The sequence below is a fragment of the Mustelus asterias genome, chromosome 9, assembly GCF_964213995.1.
Source record: "Mustelus asterias chromosome 9, sMusAst1.hap1.1, whole genome shotgun sequence".
In the NCBI taxonomy this organism is placed as follows: Eukaryota; Metazoa; Chordata; class Chondrichthyes; order Carcharhiniformes; family Triakidae; genus Mustelus; species Mustelus asterias.
In genome coordinates this window covers 90,207,572-90,221,937 of record NC_135809.1, presented here as the reverse complement: position 1 = coordinate 90,221,937, position 14,366 = coordinate 90,207,572, and the positions used below count along the sequence as shown (strand labels likewise).

Here is a 14,366-nt window from a genome sequence, read left to right as displayed (position 1 = left end):
GTGTGAGGGGGGGGCGGAGCCAGCTGGAGTTAGCGCTCTCTGCGGAGCGGCTCCAGCTGTTGTTTGTGAAGGAAAAGCAGCGAGAGAGAGAGTGAGCGGAGCGGACTGGACTGCACGGAGCCATGGGGGTGGAAGGCTGCATGAAATGCATCAAGTACCTGCTGTTCGTCTTCAATTTCCTTTTCTGGGTAAGTGGTCAGTGGGTGTGAGGGGCAGAAAGCCGACAGCCCCGGGTTTCAGCACCGAGACCGGGGCGGAGACCCCGCCCGCAGCCCGGGACTGCCCCCCTCCCCCCGGCACAGCGCAAAGCGGCAGCTCGTCCCCACAAAGCGGGGCGGTAACCCCGGTGTGAGCCCGGCGGCATCTCCCCCTCCCGCTAATTCCCCGCAGCCCCCGTTCAGCAACTCAAATCAGTGCTCAGCCCCGGAGCGGCTCCGCAACCCCGGCTCAGCCCATCCCCTATCTCCCCCCCCCCCCCCCCACGAAACCTACTCCATCCCCGATTCCCCCCCCAAACCTACTCCATCCCTGATCCCCCCCCCCCCCCCAAACCTACTCCATCCCTGATCCCCCCCCCCCCCCAAACCTACTCCATCCCTGATCCCCCCCCCCCCCCCCCAAATCTACTCCATCCCTGATCCCCCCCCCAAATCTACTCCATCCCCGATCCCCTCCCAAACCTACCCCCGTCCCTGGATCCCTCCCAAACCTACCTCCATCTCCAGATCCCTCCCAAACCTACTCCATCCCCGATCCCCTCCCAAACCTACCCCCTCCCCGGATCCCTCCCAAACCTACCCCCTCCCCGGATCCCTCCCAAACCTACCCCCGTCCCTGGATCCCTCCCAAACCTACCCCCATCCCTGATCCCTCCCAAACCTACTCCATCCCCGATCCCCTCCCAAACCTACCCCCGTCCCTCGATCCCTCCCAAACCTACCCCCGTCCCTGGATCCCTCCCAAACCTACCCCCATCCCTGGATCCCTCCCAAACCTACCCCCATCCCTGATCCCTCCCAAATCTACCTCCATCTCCATATCCCTCCAAAACCTACTCCATCCCCGATCCCCTCCCAAACCTACCCCCGTCCCCGGATCCCTCCCAAACCTACCCCCGTCCCCGGATCCCTCCCAAACCTACCCCCGTCCCCGGATCCCTCCCAAACCTACCCCCGTCCCCGGATCCCTCCCAAACCTACCCCCGTCCCCGGATCCCTCCCAAACCTACCCCCGTCCCCGGATCCCTCCCAAACCTACCCCCGTCCCCGGATCCCTCCCAAACCTACCCCCGTCCCCGGATCCCTCCCAAACCTACCCCCGTCCCCGGATCCCTCCCAAACCTACCCCCGTCCCCGGATCCCTCCCAAACCTACCCCCGTCCCCGGATCCCTCCCAAACCTACCCCCGTCCCCGGATCCACCCCCAAACCTACCCCCATCCCGGATCCACCCCCAAACCTACCCCCATCCCGGATCCACCCCCAAACCTACCCCCATCCCGGATCCACCCCCAAACCTACCCCCATCCCCAATTTCCCCCCCCCAAACCTACCCCGATCCACTCCCCAAACCTACCCCCATCCCCGATCCCCCTCCCCAAACCTACCCTGATCCCCCCCTCCCCCAAACCTTCCCCGATCCCCCCCCAAACCTACTCCATTCCTGATCCACCCCCCCCAAACCTAGCCCCATCCCCGATCCGCCCCAAACCTACTCCCATCCCTCCAAACCTACTCCATCCCCGATCCCCCCCCAAACCTACCCCGATCCCCCCCAAACCTACCCCGATCCCCCCCAAACCTACCCCGATCCCCCCCAAACCTACCCCGATCCCCCCCAAACCTATCCCCGATCCCCCCAAACCTATCCCCGATCCCCCCCAAACCTATCCCCGATCCCCCCAAACCTTCCCCGATCCCCCCCAAACCTACTCCATCCCTGATCCACCCCCCCCAAACCTAGCTCCATCCCCGATCCACCCCAAACCTACCCCCATCCCCCCAAACCTACTCCATCCCCTATCCCTCCTCCAAACCTACTCCATCCCCTATCCCTCCCCCAAACCTTGCCCCATCCCTGATCCACCCCCCAAATCTACTCCATCCCCGATCTCCCCCCCCCCCCCCGCCCCCAAACCTACCCCCATCCCTGACCCCCGACCCCCCCCCCCCCCAACGGTTAGATCATAGAATCCTACAGTGCAGAAAGAGGCCATTCGGCCCATCGAGTCTGCACCGACCACAATCCCACCCAGGTCCTACCCCCATATCCCATCCACTAATCCCTCTAACCTACACATCTCAGGAAACTAAGGGGCAATTTTAGCATGGCCAATCAACCTAACCCGCACATCTTTGGACTGTGGGAGGAAACCGGAGCACCCGGAGGAAACCCACGCAGACATGAGGAGAATGTGCAAACTCCACACAGACAGTGACCCGAGCCTGGAATCGAACCCAGGTCCCTGGAGCTGTGAACCAGCAGTGCTAAGCACTGTGTTACCGTGCCACCCCCATTCTTCTCTCTCTTCTCCCCCAACCCCCCCATCCTTCTCTCTCTTCCCCCCCCCTCCCCCAGCCTTCTCTCTCTTCCCCCCTCCCTCCCCCAGCCTTCTCTCTCTTTCCCCCCCCCTCCCCCAGCCTTCTCTCTCTTTCCCCCCTCCCCCCATCCTTCTCTCTCTTCCTCCCCACCCCCCATCCTTCTCTCTCTTCTCCGCCCCCCCCACCCCCCATCCTTCTCTCTCTCTCGCCCCCCCACCCCCCATCCTTCTCTCTCTTCCCCCCCCACCCCCCATCCTTCTCTCTCTTCCCCCCCCATCCTTCTCTCTCTTCCCCCCCCCCATCCTTCTCTCTCTTCCCCCCCCCATCCTTCTCTCTCTTCCCCCCCCCATCCTTCTCTCTCTTCCCCCCCCCATCCTTCTCTCTCTTTCCCCCCCCATCCTTCTCTCTCTTCCCCCCCCCCATCCTTCTCTCTCTCCCCCCCCCCCACCACCTCCCTATCCTTTTCTCTCTTCTCCCTTCCTACCCCCCCCAATCCTTTTCTATCTCTCTTCCCCCCCCCCCCCCCCCCAATATTTTTCCAGTGTTCCTGAGCTAGTGGCACTATCATCGTGGGTGCATTGAAATATCTGGTTGCTTATAGGACATGGCTATGTCCAAATTGGTTGTTGCATTCGTCACAATAGTTATTGGGCTTCTTTGCCTGTGAATTGCTTCTTGATGCCCTGCATTTGCTGCTAATTTTCCTCCACTTTCTGGCACCGTCTTTTCTTAAAGGCTCCAGTCCATGTTGTTGCAACACTCAGTTTGTGCGTTATGATTCTCTGGTTATATCTGTTCTCTGTACAATTGTTCCACTGGTTGTGAAACCAATGCAATCCTACACAATCTCATCCAGATGCAGCCACATCCTTGTGTATCAAGTATTTCATATGGAACTAATTTCATTTTGAGTGAATGTACAAGGGGAGTATCAGAAGTGAATCTTTCAAAAATTCACCAATACTGGAGAGTTAAACATTTTGTATTTCCAACTGAGTTGACATTGAGTACAGAATGGTTGTGTGTACTGTTAGCTGAGCCCTGTCAGAGAAGGGCAGCTGATTCATCAAACCTTCCCAAATCCATAATTGGGGCATCACGGCTAAACACTTATCCACCTCCCTCCTTGCCTTGGAGCGGCCATATAATCTCCAGGCAAGGCAAGTTCCTTGGTATTCGAACCAGTTTAGGAGATTGCATAGCCAACTATTATTTATGGTGACACAGAAAATAGGAGCAGGAGTAGGTCGTTTGGCCCTTTTGAGGCTACTTTGCCATTCATTATGATCATGGCTGATCATCCAACTTGATCGCCTGATCCTGCCTTGCCCACCGCCCCCCCCCCCATACCCTTTGATCCCCTTCGCTCCAAGAGCTATATCTAACTCCTTGAAAGCATAAGATGTTTTGGCCTCAACTGCTTTCTGTGGTAGCGAATTCCATAGGCTCACCATTCTCTAGGTGAAGAAATTTCTCCTCATCTCTGTCTTAAAGGGTTTATACCGTATCCTTAGGCTATGATCCCTGATTCTGGACACCTCCATCATCAGGTACAACCTTCCTACATCTACCAACCATCTATATTTTGTGATCTCTGCCTCAGTCAAGAACCAAACCAGCTTCTTCTTGAAGGTGTGTGTTGGTGCAGACACGATGGGCCGAGTGGCCCTTCTGCACTTTGCGATTCTGAGAGTCAGTAGATTTGTTAGTTAATAGATTTTGTGCTTTGGGAACTGAGCTTAGATGGTCTAAACTCATTTCGTGCAGGCACCTGAGACTCTGCATTCAGTGTGCACAGATTTGAAACCACAATACCAAAGTTAAAAATGCTGAGTTCTTATAAAAGAGATAGTAATGTGAATCACATTGCGAGGGAGGGTGGTGGTGGTGGTTGGTTTATGGTGACGGTGAAGCTAAGTTTAAAGTAGTTTGAGCATAAGAGTGAACATAAGTGACTGTCCCGTTCTCTCTCACGTGCAGCAATCACTGGACAATTTGAGGGAAATGAGCCAATTATAGTAACTCATATCTGACCCAGATCAGCACCGGCTAACAGTCTGGACTGGTGCCTAGCTTGACTAATAACATCCTATGCAGAAACTTTCCTCTGACAGAGCCAGCAGGGTTTTTCCTCACTTAATATAACATTCCTTCTAAACCAGGATAGGACCAGGTAACAAAAATAGAATAGTGGAAATACTGAGCCACTTGGGCAACAAGAAATCCAACAAACTTGATGCCTCAGGTCTTTCACCAGAACTGGAAGAAGTCAGACATGTTAACAGATTTTTAAGCAAGTACAGACGTAGGAAAAGTTGGAGGTTGTCTTGGTGATCAAATGTGACGATCATTTGAGAGGCTGGGAAGGACTATGGGGGAGATGTAGAAGAAGAGAAGGATGGGGGGTGGGCAGGAGATATTGTGACAGAAGGAATGATAGTACGAGACAAAAGATGGGTAATTGGATAAGTATAAAAAGCAAAGATGAGTCCAGAATCGATAGAAATTGGAAATAGCAAAACAACCAGCTGCCATCTAGAAATATAGACAGAGATAATTGGTTTTCAACCTTTCTGCCAATGGAGATGGTTTCTCCTCTGTCTAGACACCTAATTCTATCACATCTCCTCTCATCCTTCTGTAAGGAGATGGTCTTCTCTAATCTTGCCACAATACTAAAGTTTGGAACCATTCTGGTAAATCTTTTCTGCTACCTCTCTGAAGCTTCACATTTTGAACAGAATTGAATGCAATACTCTAGGTGAGGTCTAACCAGTGTTTTATAAAAGTTCAACCTAATTTCCTTGCTTTTGTACTACTTTCTCAACCTTTCCTGTCACCATCAGTGATTCCTGCACATACATCCCCAGGTTTCTCTGCCGCTTCCTCTTTTAGATTTGCACTCTTCATTTTGTATTGCCTTCCCTCATTCTTCCTACCAAAATATATTTACTTTGCACTTCTGCATTACATTTCCTCTGCCACCCATTGTGCCTCTTGATGTCTATCTCTGCACTGTCAGTTAACGATCGTTCCAGGTTTAGTCATTTTCAGATTTTGAAATTGTGCCCTGTTAGTGTTATGTGTGACTGTTATGGTATCGCCAATAGATTTCAGACTTCGTTAGGAATAAAAGTATTTATTGATGAGAGAAACATGACGGCTGCACTGGGGCAGAGCCTCATTACTATCTGTTATAACATGGTTCCAGAAGTAAAATGTCTGAAAGAAGACTCTTATCGTCTGGTGTGATCACTCGCACCCTGTTCCTGTTGCTTCCTCAAGTCAGGTGACTCTGTTCTGTTGTAATGTTTTAAAGTGACAGACATGACATGCACAGCCCAAATCTAAGGTCTGTATGTCTTCCTCCGGTTTGAAAAGAAAGCAACCATTCAACTCTATTCTATTTCTTGTCACTCGGCCATATAGCATCTATACTGCCACTATCCCTTTTATTCCTTGGAATTCAACTTTGCCAGCAAGTCTGTTATATCTTTTGAGAGTCCATATATACCATGCCAATTGTATTAGGGATGGTACAGTGGTTAGTATTGCTGCCTCACAGTGCCAGGGACTTGGGTTTGATTCCCATCTTGGATTGCTGTCTGTGCGGAGTCTGCACATTCTCCTCGTGTCTGCGTGGGTTTCCTCCCACAGTCGGAAAGACGTGCTGGTTAGGTGCATTGGCCATGCTAAATTCTCCCTCAGTGTATCTAAACAGGCGTCAGAGTGTCATGGTGATCGGGGATTTTCGCAGTAACTTCATTGCAGTGTTAATGTAATGTGGGGTGCAGCGAGGGCAGCTGTTCTGGGGAACAGAGCAGGGGGTGGGCCAAGCTCTAAGAGCATGAATGTTTTCATATCCCTGTTGGTTAAAGCGATGTGCTCCCAGCTCCCCCAAAATTAAAAACAAGGTGAAAGGAAGGACTTCCTGACTGACGGGTGCCAGTGGAACCATCGGCTCCAGAGCCCATTCAGACTTGCCACAAATTCCAGATTTGAGCAAATATGGGCTCTTTGGAACTTGCAATGGTGTTGCCAACTTCAGTCACCATAAATCTCTGTTCAATGCTATTGGGACTGCAATACCCAGGCCACTGACCTGGCTATCCTTTACTAAGTTTTCTGATGATAGTAAACTGGGAGGAGGATGCAAGTAGACTTCCAAAGGGGGAAATAAACAGGTTAATTGAGTGGACAAGAATGTGTGGCAAATGCAATATAATGTGGAGAAGTGTGAAGTTGTATAATTAGGTAAGAAAAATGCAAAAAACATTTTTTTTAAATGGTGAAAGACTAGGGAATTGCGTTGAGGAGCCTGGTGGTGGTGTTGTGCACATTACACTGTTAACATGCTGGTACAGCAAGCAATTATAAATACAAAATAATTGAAGTATAAGAGTCATTGAGCCTTAACTAAAATTATACAGGACCTTGGTGAGAACACACTTGAAGTACTGTGAGCAGTTTTGGTTTCCTTACCTTGGGAAAGATGTACTTGTCTTCATGGGAGTGCAGTGTAATTTCACTGGATTGACTTGTAGAAAGAGAGGATTGTCCTAGGAGTTTAGAAGAAGAGGTGATCTTATTGATGCTGAAAAATATATCAAGGGGCTTGACTGGGTAGATACAGGATGCTTCCCCAGGCTGGCGAGTCCACGACTTGGGCTCACAGCCCCGGGCTAAGGGATCTGAGATGGCGTTTGGGACTGAGATAAGAAATGTGTTCATGCAAAGGAAGGGCTATGAACCTTTGCAGTTCGGAAGGTTGTTGCGTATATGCAAGACCCCGAGATCAATTTGTTTTCTTGGATATGAAGAGAATTAAGGAATGTGCGATTAGTATAGAAAGGTGGAGTTGACCCCACAAATGTATGAACAAGGCACAGGAGTAGTCCATTTGACCCCCTGAACCTACTTTACCATTTAATAAGATCAAGGCTGACATGATGACCTCAAATTTGCATCCCACCTATGCTGATTTCCTATCACACCCCCCCCATCCCCTCTGTTACTGACGAAACTATCCACCCTTGCCTTAAAACTATTCGATGAGTCTGCTGCCATTGCCTTTTCAGCGAGAGAGTTTACAAGCTTCTGACTCGAGAGACAAGAGTGCTGCCGACTGAGCCAAGGCTGATGAATCTAACCTAGTGGCTACAGTGTGAGAGGGCATCTCTGGTGGAGCAGTACGTTTGAACTAATGTTTTATTCTCTCCTCCCCTCTCCCCCCACCCACCTGTTCTTTCAAGATTGGAGTAGAATGATCCAAGTATTTGTTTAGCAAACAGTACATCCATGGGCTGCTTAACCAGGCTCCAGTTTTCAAAGCAGGTTATGCTGTGAGAAACAGGATTTGTACGGGTTATGCCGGTGAGCAATTTCCGGTAAAGCAAGTGTTTCTCTCCCTCCTGAGAAACTATTTATAGTCTCTGTAAGCACAGGCAGCAAAGGAAGTGCAGGATTTAATGATGATGCTGCCATGGGGCCAGGAGAATATCTCATTGTAGAAGGAGATGTGTAGGAAACACCTCTTTCAATTTCCCCTCGCTTTCTGAAGCTGTTCTCCATGTTCTTTTAAATACATAAATGATGCACATACCAGGGCTCAGAATAAAACAAATAAAGTTAGTAATATCTCAGCGATGCCCTGATGCTTAAGCCAGCCCCTTGATCCAGCCAAAGTGGCCAAGCCCAGTGAATTCCACAGTTTTCCTGTGCTGTAATTTTCTTTGTTCTTTTAGTTAAGTCGGGCAGCACGGTCGGTGCAGGCTTGGAGGGCCGAAGGGCCTGTTCCTGTGCTGTAATTTTCTTTGTTCTTTGTTTAGCTGAGCCTTCCCTGTTGGATGAATTGGGGAAATATCAGCAACTGTAAGTGTTGACCCAGGAATCCTATGCAGGACTGGGATATATATTGAGAGTGATGTGGTTGACTCCTTTTAACTATCCTGTAAAAGTATTGGTGACACCCAGGTGTATCTATGGATTTGATCTCTCTTCTGCTTCCATTTTGCAGCCTTCCACCTCAAGCCACCAACTCTTGTAGGCTAATGCAAAAGCAAAATACTGCGGATGCTGGAAATCTGAAATTAAAACAAAATCAAACTGCTGGAAATACTGAAGGCCCTGAAGAAAAATCATATGGACTCAGAATGTCAACTCTGTTTCTCTCTCCACTGTAAGCGTTTTAACAACACCAGGTTAAAGTCCAACAGGTTTATTTGGTAGCAAATGCCATTAGCTTTTGGAGCGCTGCTCCTTCGTCAGATGGAGTGGAAATCTGCTCTCGAACAGGCAAACAGGTGCCCTGTTTGAGAGCAGATATCCACTCCATCTGACGAAGGAGCAGCGCTCCGAAAGCTAATGGCATTTGCTACCAAATAAACCTGTTGGACTTTAACCTGGTGTTGTTAAAACTCTTGCTGTGCTTACCCCAGTCCAACGCCGGCATCTCCACATCATCTCTCTCCACCACCAGACCTGCTGAGTTTTTCCAGCATTTTCTGTTGTTGGAAATACTGAGCAGCTCATGTGGCCTCTGGAACGAAACACAGTTAATGTTTCAAGTTGAATGACCTTTCATCAGATGAAAGATCACTCAAGCTAAGAGGTTAACTGTTCCTCTACACAGATCCTGCCTGACCTGCTGAGTATTTCAGCATTTTATAACTCTGGGAAGCTCATGAATATTGTCATTCTATGTGAGAGTTGAGATTTGGTGGCTGACTACTTTGTTTTAGTGAGGCAATCACTCTTGCTGCTGAATTGAACCTCTCGCCCTTCCTTGCATTCACTTTATCAACTGAGCCAGCATGAGAGCCCCATGTTTTATCTCAACCTTGCTAATGTTTCACTGGAATTCCACCCATCCCTCGCAGCTTCATTCAGTGAACCAGAATGATTGTTCATGAATCATTCCAGGGAACTTCCTTTGGAAAGCCCTCTTTACTACCCCTCTCCTATTTCGAAATAGGATGTCAACATTGTGCCTTCAGTCTTTGGCTCTCCACAATCCCCTTTCACACTTTCAAGATCAGTTCCTTCCTCCAAGTTGCTAATCTTATTCCCCAGCTATGTTTGGATTCCAGGAATGTTGTGCATTCCCTCTGGCACCGTTGAATGTGGAGTGTATTTCGGTCCTGCTGGGCTTTTTTTTTTCAACCCAGGTGAAGAACCATGGTTCATAGTTCTGTACAGCAGTGTGACTATAATGAGATTGGGGTAAATCAAAGAAGTACTGATCAGTAAACGTCAAGCTGGAATTTTAAAAACATTTAGATTGGAAAAGGAGATTTATGGGCTATGAAACCAGGGGTGTGATTGGAAAATTTGCAGATGACATAGAGATTGGCCGAGTAGTGGATAGTGTAGAGGATAACTACCGGTGTGGCACAGTGGTTAGCACTGCTGCATCACAGTGTCAGGGACCCGGGTTCGATTCCCAGCTTGGGTCACTGTCTGTGTGGAGTTTGCACATTCTCTCTGTGTCTGCGAGGGTTTCCTCCGTGTGCTCTGGTTTCCTCCCACAGTCCAAAAGATATGCTGGTTAGGTGCATTGGCCATGCTAAGTTCTTCCTTGGTGTACCCGAACAGGCGCTGGAGTGTGGCGGCTAGGGGATTTTCACAATAACTTCTTTGCAGTGTGAATGCAAGCCTACTTGTGACAAATAAACTTTAATCTACAAAATGATGTTGGTGGAATGGGTGGTAAAGTGGTAGATGGATTTTTAACAGAAGTGTGAGGTCAAACAGTAATAGGGAATACGCAATAAATGGGAATATATTAAGAGGGGTAGATGAAGTGAGAGATCTTGGCATACAAATACACAGGTCCCTAAAGGCAGTTTCAAGTAGACAAGGTTGTCAAAAAGACATATGGAATGCTCTCCTTCATTGGCAGAGTTATAGAATATTAAAGTAAGGATATAATGTTGGATTGTATAAAACACTGGTGAGGCCACAACTTGAATAATGCGTGCAGTTCTGGTCACCACATTACAGGAAGGGCGTAATTGCTCTGGAAAGAGTGCAGACGAGGTTTACAAGAATGTTGCCAGGGCTACAAAAGTGTAGTTGCAAGGAAAGACTGGATAGGTTGGAATTATAGTTATTTTCCTTGGAACAAAGAAGGCTAAAGGGTGACTTGATAGTGTACAAAATTGAGGGGAAGAGATAGTAGGCAGGGTTAAGTTGTTTCCCTTGGTGGCGAATTCTAGAATCGAGGAACGTAGATTTCAGATAAATGGCAGTTGATGCAGAAGGGACATGAGGACGAACTTTTTTTATGCAAAGGGTGGTAGGTGTCTGGAATTTGCTGTCCAAGTTGGTGGTGGATCAGACACCCTAAACTCTTAAGGTGCAGCTCCAGGTACTTTTTAAGCGCTGTAAGCTACAGGGTCATGGGCCAGGCGCAGGAAACTGGGATTAGGTCTCCTCGCGGTGGCATGAGCTGAATGGCTTCCTTCTGTGCTGTAACTTTTCTACGGTTCTATGTGAATTCTGCAGCTTCACTTGTTGATGGGATGCATTGCATTTTATATAATTTCAACACTGCAGGAATACCTAGAACGGACCAGGAATATTCCAGGTGGCATCATTTAGTGCTGAGCGGAAATAAAAGTTCAGAAGAGTGGTCACTGCAGTAAGATATTGGTAAAGTGGAATGGGATGCACTAAGGTTGCAATGGAAACAAAGTTAGATTTGAGTGAGTGGTCTCCCATTAGACCACATGCTTGGAGTTTCTATGGAGATGCTGCAGTACTCAAATCTTTCCGTAGAGTTGGCCACCTTGCTCGGTTTTGGTATATAATCCTGAATTGCAGAGTATCTGTGGTAGATATGGGGTTTCTGCATATCTCTGTTCATGACTGTGATAAATGCAGCATTTTTCTGGCATCTGACCTTTTTCTTAAATTGTGGGTTATCAGAAATGGAGGGTTCTGTGGTTCGGATACTGGGAGAGGTCCACCCATCCATGATTCAGGTGCAGCATTTGGATAAATCACTGTCGAGGATGTCAGCCACATCTCTTTCACATTGAAGCTTGTCTGCATCTAACCAGCCGTTCTTCCCTTCGGAAGCGGAATTGTTCTTATCTTGGTGAAGGACATCAGCCTATTGTACATGATGCCGTGAAAGTTGCTACAAGTAGAGAAAAGCCAAGATAAATCTGGAATTTGTCAGATGACAGCCAAGTTTGGGTTAAAATAAACTGGTGGATTATAGGAAGGAAAGGAGGACTGAGAGCAGTGATGAGCTCCAAAGTTTTAAGGTTCCAGGAAAGAATGAGCTTGCTGGGAGGAAGATGATGTAGGGCGGCACGGTGACACAGTGGTTAGCACTGCTGACTCACAGTGGCAGGGTCCCGGGTTCGAATCCCGGCTTAGGTCGCTGTCTGTGTGGAGTTTGCACATTCTCCCCGTGTCTGCATGGGTTTCCTCCCACAGTCCAAAGATATGCGGGTGAGGTGGATTGGCCATGCTAAATTGCCCCTGAGTGTCAGGGGGGCTAGCTAGGATAAATGCATGGGGTTATGGGGATAGGGCCTGGGTGGGATTGTGGTCCATGCAAACTCGATGGGTCATATCGCCGCCTCCTGCACTGTAGGGTGGCAAGCGAGGTAAGTTCCCAGCAGCGTCAGTCAGCCATGCTGGTGTTAATCGAATATTGATTGAAATAGTGCATTGAATGAAAGGATAAATGAAAAATACTCCAGAGTAGATTCTGAGAAAATGTCAGTTGGTGAAAGTGAGGAAGGAGGTTGGAAGTGCAGGAAAATCAGTGTTTAATGTTTTTCTTTTTCCTTGCTCCAGCTTGCAGGAGGAGTAGTTCTGGGAGTGGCCCTCTGGCTTCGACATGACCCTAAGACAACCAGTGTGCTAGAAACGCACTTTGCAGATAAAGCAGCCCCCAGCACCTTCTTCATAGGTAAGAATTAAGGCTTTGAGTTCAGTGGTGCCAGAAACAATGGCCATTGGTCATGAGTAACAACTGAGTTGGAGATGACTATAAATGCAGCCTAACCAAAACCATGTTAATTGAAGGAACCACTAGAATTTTAGCCTGAGCAGAATCTGTCAGTATATTTATACATGTTTTAAATTAAAATGTTAACGCTCGCCCCGTGGCTTCCGGTAAATATACTGCCTTGCAGAGTCCTGAGACATGCTGTCTGGGCAAGTTCCAAGTTCTATTGGCCTCTTGAGTTAGTAGATCCCAGTAGTTGGGACAATCCAACTGTTCCTGTTCTTGAAGTAGATGATCGTCGTCTAGAGAACCCTGCTGGAAATCTTGTGTCTGTTTGGTGAGAATGGTAAGTGAATCTGCAATGATGATGCTTTAGGTGGAATAGCTTGTCTGGCGAGTCTCACAGGAAGAATATTTAGGTAAGTTGGTGGCACATATGGAGATGATAGCCCACCGCAATCAAAGCTTTCAAGAGGGATGGAGGCTTAGGGTTGCAACACCAACCAAAACCCTTATTCAAAGGTACTCACCCGGTCAATGAGGTAGCCATTAAGTTAATAAAATGGGAGTTTCTTAAAATTTAAAAATGCCATTCAGAGTATTACATCAGTAAACCTTTTTTGTAGTGTTTAAACTATTAAGTAGCATCAGAGCGACCTTTCCAACCATTTATAAGCTTTAATGTGCAAACAAAGCTACTGCTTATGAACTGAGTTGCAGAATAATGAATAACCAGGGATACTGTAGAGAATTGTGTTACTTTTAATCATGTAGAAGCTTACACAGTTGCTTTTCCGTGAAGGTTTGTGAAATAAATGGATTAACTCTGATGCTGTTAGAGCTTCAGCAGTTGTTGACTGTTAGTTGTCAGTCTGTGTATGAAGTGTTGAAATCACCTGTGAGGGTGGCAGGAAAATGAGGTCAGGGCTTGAAAGTGTTGTAAAGATATTAGCATAAGTGTGTAATCCACAACAGCTCATTATGCTTTGGAATTATTGCTTTCTGTTCAGCTGTAAAGGAGATGGTCAATAAGTAAATGGGACAGGGTAGAACAATTTTTTTCATGCATATTACTAAGATGTGCCAACTTCCACCCGTGTAAAACAGAAAGGAAGCCGTGGAACTCCACCGCAGCCTCAATTTTACCAGTGGCTAAAAATACTAGGGCTAGGGCACTAGGGCTTTTATCCATTGGGTTTATTGCAGGTTGTCACTGGAGACATCGCCAATGTTGACCCAGTAGCCTTTGGCTGATGTATGGACAGAGTCATCTTGTTTGTGCATCGCAATAACAGTTTGTATCCATCCCACACCTTTCAGGTGGTAAAACATCCCACTACTGCCTGGAAGTTTCCCTCCAAGCTATTCACCATCCTTACTTGAAAATGTGTCACTGTTCCTTCACTGTCATTGGGTCAAAAACCTGGGACTAATTCCATAACAGCACTGTGGGTGTACCTACACCACATGGACTGCAGTAGTTTAAGAAGCCACTACCTTCTCGGGCAATTAGGGATGGGCAATAAATGCTGCCCTAGTTAGCATCATCCACATCCGGTAAATGATGCTGCTTGACCATGAGCCAGTGTAAGTCGGTCAACGCAACTGATGGTGAATGGAATTTGATGCGAGTAAGGAAATGAGGAACAGGGTTTTGGGTGACTGCAAGTTTGCATTGCGTAAATGTGAGGGGCCAGCTGGAAGTGCATTGGATTAGTCAAATCCTAGAAGTAACAAAGGTTACTTCAGGTAAGAGTTTCAGGAGCAGATGAGTTGAGACAAGCAGTTGGGTGATTTTTGGAAATAGAAATAGGTCTTGGTTATCGTGCACATATATGTTCAGAAGCTCCTCTGGTACAG

At 47.9% G+C, this 14,366-nt stretch overlaps 1 protein-coding gene across 1 annotated transcript in view; it reads left to right on the top strand.

Annotated features, from left to right (window-relative positions):
- The window catches only part of LOC144498807 (CD81 antigen-like), a 59,578-nt gene continuing 45,212 nt past the window's right edge, over positions 1–14,366 (top strand). The window contains exons 1-2 of the mRNA XM_078220504.1: positions 1–188; positions 12,353–12,467. Coding sequence (XP_078076630.1) covers positions 123–188; positions 12,353–12,467 — 181 coding nt within the window. The 5' untranslated portion in view covers positions 1–122. The remainder of the gene's footprint in view (positions 189–12,352; positions 12,468–14,366) is intronic.